Raw genomic sequence first — 7,316 nt, 5'->3', positions numbered from 1 at the left:
GCCAGGCAGGTTTGGACAGCTTTTTTCCCTTAATAAATGAAATTATCATTTAAAAACTGCATTTTGTATTTACTTGCATTATCTTTGCGTAATATTAAAATTGGTTTGATGATCTGAATCTTTTAAGTGTGACAAATATGCAAAAAATTTAAAAAACAGGAAGGGGGCAAAAACCTTTTCACGGCACTGTATATGAGCCATAAAAGTCTGATGCATCAACTATGTTGCTCAAAAAAACAACACCACACAAATCTAAACTTTTTCTTTGTAGATTATTGATTGATTCATTTATTTTTTTGATTTTGTATAACGTTTCAATAAACGTTAAAATTAAAAAATGACTATTATTTCAAATCTCAGGCTTTATGGGGTTAAGAATTCAAAACTTTCTCCTCACTTCAGGAAGAGCATTAATTGAAAGCAAGCTACTAATATAACGTTCAGATCTCAAATAAAGGTGCAGTCACACATTTCAGCAAAATTTCCATTGTCTGTTGTCAAAAGCGTAGAGATACATGAAGCACAGCTCACATTGAAGTCACTTTCAAACCATCTTGAACCTGTTACGAAATCTGTGTGGAAAATCTTTTGCCCTCACATGAGTTTCCCGGTCTTGATAAATCCTATTGACATTACTTGATTTCACCTGGGAAAATTTACAGAACAATGGTAAGAGTCAAACAACTTTGAGTTGAAATCATCTCACCTCCGTGTAGTCGGACACAAAAAATGAGGTAGTGCCGTCATGCTCCATGAAGTGTTTGGGGAAGAGTCGAATCCAAGTGTCATCACCGTAGAAGATGATCCGTTTGCCAGCACTCTTGGCCTGCCAGATGAGATTGTCCTCCAGCAGAGCTGGAGAGTTCAGGTTCATCACCACGTCTATGAAGCCCGGGATGCTGCCGGTGGTCAGAGCCTAATGCCGGACATATGAGAGAACACAAATATTGCTTTTTAAGAAACCATAAAATATCTTTACTGTCCAAAGAGGCCTAAAAAGGAAAGTTTGCCCAAAAATGTGAGTCTTCTATACATAATATTGCTTTCATCAGAATCAGGAGAGTGAAAACAGGCCAAAACAGTATATGAATATAAATATGTTGGTGGATTCTGATGCGAGAGGACAACAGGAGATGGACTTTTCTTCGGAGGAAGTGTTATTATAGATTATGGAGTGGTATTTTGGCCAGAAGTGTCAGTTTTAAGTTATATACGTCTTGATGGATCTGCTTCTTGCTTCACAAGACATTAATTGATGGACTGGAGTGGTGTGGATTACTTATGGATTATTGTGATGTTTGGTTTGGACTCTCATTCTGACGGCACCCATTCACTGCAGAGGATCGATTGGTGAGCAAGTGATGTAATGCTACATTTCTCCAAATCTGTTCTGATTAAGAAACAAACTCATCTGCATCTTTCATGGGCTGAGGGTGAGTAAACTTTCAGCATATTTTCATTTTTTTGGTGAACTATTCCTTTAAAACATTAGAAATTCACTTCAGGGAAGAAACAAGCAGAATATAGCCCCTATAAAACTGCTCCATTTATGTCTTGTAAACAATACAATTTGATATTACTACAGTTTTGAAAGCTGATATAAAAGAAGGCAGAGTACACAAGAAATACAGCTTTATGGGGAAAAAAAAATAAATAAATTTTGACAAGAAAAAGCCTGTTGTTTTTGGTGTGCTTAAAAGATTTCTCGCCTCATAAAGTCTCATATTTACACAGTCTGGTGATAAAAAAGTGTGAATCTGAATGTAAATGACCAGAGACGCTAAAATAGGCCAGATAAATCATTAGCTATTCTGAGAACAGAACCACAAATTTACAAACTCTGTGTAGTCTCACGCAGAGAAAAACACAACATGAAACCTTTCCCTTACCCTCATGGAAAACCCAAACATAAATCCCTCACCCAGATCCTCATCTCTCAGGAACAACATCATCTAATGATGAAAACAACACACACACACACACACACACACACACACACACACACACACACTACGAGACCACCTCTCCTATTTGCGGTGTAGATTATAATAAGGGTATTGATTGCGTGTCTGTTAGTGTACACAACACAATTACTGTCATCTAGCGTAATGTGCTTCTCCCAGACAATTAACACAGAGCTGAGGGAAAAAAACAGGTGTCATCATAAACATCACTAGATCTCTGTCTTATTAGACAAGTGCTAAAACAGGTGTTTTTTACATGTTTCCATCACTCCGTCTGTCTCTATCATATTGCTTTTTAAAAAAATAATAGTTTGATGTACAGTATTATATAGACAGTTATAAGGTTTTGAAAGAAGTCCCTTATGCTCACCAAGGCTCCATTTATTTGATTAAAAATACAGTAAAAATAGTAATATTGTGAAATATTATTACAATTTAAAGTAACCATTTTCTATTTGAATATATTTTAAAATGCAATATATTTCTGTGATCAAAGCTGAATTTTCAGTATCATTACTCCAGTCTTCAGTGTCACATGATCCTTCAGAAATCATTATAATATGCTGATTTGCTGCTCAAGAAACATTTCTTATTATTAATGCTGAATAATATTTTTGTGGAAACCATGCAATATTTTTTTCAGGATTTTTTTAATGAATAAAAAGTTTCAAAAGAACAGCATTTATTTGAAATAGCAATCTTTTGTAACATTATAAATGTCGTTACTTTCACTTCTGACAATTTAATGGGTCCTTGAAGGACAAAAGCATAAATTTCAGTCAAAATTACAATCTTACTGTCACTGTACAAAATATTTGTTAGTTGCAGCACTGTACAGTATTTAAAAAAATGCTATGAATAGTTTTGAATGATGCAGCAAACAAATGCATTAATTGCCAGTCACCTTTATTTTTATATAGATTGTTTCAAAGCAACTTGCTTTAAATTTGCCAGTTTGCATGAATCAAACTCAGGTTCAAACATTTGAATTCAAAGTCACACTACAGTGCAATTCAAAGACGCTGTTAAAACACCAGTCGTAACCTTGAATCAATAAGAAACTAATGGACAAATATAATCTCATTAAAATAACCGAGATATTTACATCATAAAAATACTGTGAATATTTGAAACATTGCATACGCATTACACCTTAATGATTATATAAATATATAAATATAAACAGAATATGGCTCAACGTTCATTTACAACATGGATTCTCGCAGCTATTTCTGTCCTTCCTCTCGTTGCTCCATCAGCAGATCTCACAGAACCTCCTTCACTTACCAGACTCCGAGCTTTTCAGAAATCACAGGCTAATTGCTTTACTCTTGTCACATTTGTAGTGAAACATGAGCAATTAGAGTATTCTGGCTCCCCTTTGCAGTAGTTTTATGCCGCATTACAGATTCTGGCACCAGGAAAGGCTTAAATTGATATGCTTGCTAACTGCTGCTCCTAGAAGCATTCACAGCCAGAGAGGATGCCAGTGGCTCTGCTGAACGGAAAGAGCATTTCTGCCAGAAAAAAGCCCTAAAGTTTCTTCATACAGTTACATCAGCAGCAGCAGCAGATCTGCTAAATGGAGACTCACAAGAGAGGAAACTGCTGGGCGCTTTTTGAAACTCAATATTCATTTGTGAGCCTTTAAACATACTAAGTGATTCAACTATTTCATAATAAACTCAGCTGAACTGTGTGCCTAAAGAAGTTGTGAAACTTATACACAAGTTTATAATATAGCTTATTAAAAAAAAAAAACATCTAGCAACCACCCAGAATACCACAACAATCATATACCATTTATATTACATTTATAAAAATGTAAAACACTAATCTAAATCTAATGTTTTCTCCACCTTTTATACCCCGGAGTTCAACAAACAATCAAACACCTCTAATAAGGTCTGTAATCTGATGTTTTGAGGATGCAGACTGATTTTAATGCCTGAGACATTCACTAATAACAGCATAATATAAATGCAGAATATTATCAGTCATATTATCAGAGGTGAAACACTGAAGCTTAAATGTCAATAACAAACTTTGCCAAATATATTAGACACACTGATCTCAAACAATAAAGTTCATACAGACACCAAAAACAAAAAAATAAAAAATAAAATAAATCATGCATTATTATCACCCCTTTAGTAACACATTTACATATGGAGAGAGGAAAATCCAAGATTATTATCATTTAATGTTTTATATTTTCACCCATCACACATAAATTGAACAGTCCAACCGGTTATAAAAATAAGTTATTTTTATATTATTACTGTGCATCCAAATAAAGTTTTGCCAACAAAAACACCAATTATTTTTTTCTGTCAAAGTGTTTTTTTTGTTTGAGTCTCAAAAAGTTTTGCTTGCAGACGTTTGTGATCGAAAGCATTCAAAAACCTAACTATGCCAAAGAGTTTTGCTTCTTTTTCGCTCTCCCACACAACAGAAAAGAAAAAGTCCTGTCAATCCAGTGAAAACAGACCAATAGAAACAGGTCCTGCATTCGTTCAAACTGCAGACTCCGCCCACCAAGTTTAAACATTTGCATTTTTGACACGCAAGCAAAAAACGTTCTCAGGCAAACACAAATGAAAAAGCAACACTTTTGAGACTCTTTTTTTTTTCCTTTTCTTTTTTGGATGCACAAAGATAAAAACAGAAGAGCTACAAATGATTCTTAAAAGACAAATCAGCACAAAAAAATAACAGTACATCACTTCTGCACCATGGGCAACAGGAAGTAGTCAGCAGAATTTATTAAATCTGACGTTAACAACACGCCCTGGGTGCGTTATCTCAGCATCTTCCGACAACTGTAAGAGAGCAGCTTAAAAACTCTCGCTGAACACCCTGAGGCCATCCGCGCTTCACATGACAGCAGACACAAGATTTCTCTTCTGCATTTTTCTTTTCTAACTTTCAGAGTTGGTCTCTTTTGTTTAACACTCTTTCTGTGACGGTGATTGGCGAATTCCGCTTCCAGACAGGCTGATTTGCAGTTTGGAAATACATCCCACCTTTTAATGCGTCAATCCTGATGATTGGAGACATGAAAAGTAGGACAGAAGCAGCATTTTTCTTTGCAGCATTAAAACTCTGCAAACCGAAAGCTTATCTGTGAAGGAAAATAAGAAAAGTTTCTCTATTTACATAAACAAAACCTTTCAAAATCTTCAGTCAAACTGCAAAAACAGGACCTAAAGGTGCCTGACCATCAGAAGAAAACCTACATATTTAGGAAAACGACAAACTTTCTGTGACGGTGATTGGCGAATTCCGCTTCCAGACAGGCTGATTTGCAGTTTGGAAATACATCCCACCTTTTAATGCGTCAATCCTGATGATTGGAGACATGAAAAGTAGGACAGAAGCAGCATTTTTCTTTGCAGCATTAAAACCCTGCAAGCCGAAAGCTTATCTGTGAAGGAAAATAAGAAAAGTTTCTCTATTTACAGAAACAAAACCTTTCAAAATCTTCAGTCAAACTGCAAAAACAGGACCTAAAGGTGCCTGACCATCAGAAGAAAACCTACATCTTTAGGAAAACGACAAAGAAACAAACACACACACAAACTCAGGATTCCAGCAGGGTTTTATAATGCACTTGGTGGAAATACTCATTTTGAAAGGTGTTTGCTGGTCTGGTGTAAGGCATAGGGTTTACACAATGCAGAAAACAGAGACGGAATCACAGAATCCAGACAGAAAAATTTAATTTACAGTATAATGCGGAATGTCATGGAATTTGGCAAATTTTGGATGCATGTTCTACATGTCTCCTTGTGAATGAATGATCATTTGATTACATTTTAAAATATTAATTACATTTTTAATGTTTTATACCTTCATTTAACTAACACTGTTTTCAAAACTTGTGTTAAATCTAGTGCTGTCAAACAATTAAACGCTATTGACCGCATCCAAAATAAAAGTTTTTGTTTACATAATATATGTGTGTGTGCTGTGTATATTTATTATGTATATATAAATACACACACATGCATGTATATATATATAAGACAAATATGTTACGTTTTTTATATTAAATATATATATATATAAATTATACGAATATAAATATATGCATGTAAATACATGTAAATATTTTCACAATATATACTGTATGTGTCAGACTGGTGTTCCTGTTTTGTTGTGTTTTTCTCCCTATGAGCTCCCTGTAACCCAGTTTCTCCCTCTCGTTTTGATTAGTCATTTGATTCAGGTGTGTCCCATTAATTACCCTCGTTTACTTCAGTATTTAAAGTGTTGTCTGTTCCTTGTTTCCTTTGTCCGGCGTCATCTATACTATGGTCTACGTGTGTGTTCCTGCCTGCCCTGTGTTCGGTTATTAAAGACTGTTATTTGTGACTCACCCTCGTCTCCGCGTTCCTCGACTCGTCACCGTAGCACCGTGACAGAACACCGGACCTAGCAAAGTATGAACTGGCCTGAGGAGTTAATCTGGAACATCCAGCAGGATGGACGGCCTTTGGAACGATATGTGGAGGAGTTCCTGAGTGTTGTACATCTGGTGAGCTGGAGCGATCACATGGTTAATGCCTGCTTCCGAATGGGACTCGATGATGATAATTTGTTTTGATTCCTGTCTCCTGATGATTGTTATAGACCCGTAGCAGACTTTATTAATTATGTCTTCGATTTAAATTGCTCCGAGTTCCTTGTTGATGTGAAGGATAGTCGTCCTGTTCCCATTTGGAAGCAAGAGGGCGCTTCAGCTCACCATCTACCAGCACCCTCCACATACCGTTCTAAAGAGCCCACTCCCTCCGTTCCACCCGCGCTTCCCCGAGTTCTCCCGAGTTCGGCTTCAGTCCTCAGTCCAGATACAGCGGCCGCTCCACTGTCAGGCCCACCAGCCGCTCCACTGTCAAGCCCGCCAACCGCTTCACTCTCAGAAACTGCCTAAAATCAGCACAGCAGCAACACAGCGTCATTTTTCACAGCTCAAAAGACATTTAAGAAGTACATTTTGGCCCTCTGTCGCATTTGATTTCAGTATAAAGTCATTGAAACTCATCACAGAAGAGATGATAGAACTGCTCACTGTGACCCAGACGTTTGATTGACAGCTCCATTCACCAGGATGTCACACCCTCCGTTATGACATCAGCAGCAGCAACAATGACTGAAAATCAATGGCAAGAGCGTCTCTACAGCAACCAGTGGTCTGGCTCATGTTCTTACAGGGGCAAAGATGATGCTGGGTGTGGGTGGGTCTCTCTCTCTCTCTCGCTCTCTCTCTCTCTCTCTCAGGGGGAAGTCGTGGCCTAATGGTTAGAGACAGTCGGACTCGTAACCCAAAGGTTGTGAGTTCGAGTCTCG

At 37.0% G+C, this 7,316-nt stretch overlaps 1 protein-coding gene across 1 annotated transcript in view; it reads right to left on the bottom strand.

The window, feature by feature from the left end:
• Window positions 1–7,316, bottom strand: part of LOC107731703 (GPI ethanolamine phosphate transferase 2-like) — a gene marked incomplete at its 3' end in the record, with an annotated part of 45,969 nt that overhangs the window by 31,724 nt on the left and 6,929 nt on the right. Inside the window, exon 3 of the mRNA XM_016542850.1 lies at window positions 707–916. Coding sequence (XP_016398336.1) covers window positions 707–916 — 210 coding nt within the window. The remainder of the gene's footprint in view (window positions 1–706; window positions 917–7,316) is intronic.

This window comes from Sinocyclocheilus rhinocerous, unplaced genomic scaffold (assembly GCF_001515625.1).
Source record: "Sinocyclocheilus rhinocerous isolate Xijiao unplaced genomic scaffold, SAMN03320098_v1.1 scaffold5813, whole genome shotgun sequence".
Classification (NCBI taxonomy): domain Eukaryota; kingdom Metazoa; phylum Chordata; class Actinopteri; order Cypriniformes; family Cyprinidae; genus Sinocyclocheilus; species Sinocyclocheilus rhinocerous.
This window is presented reverse-complemented; position numbering and strand designations above follow the sequence as displayed.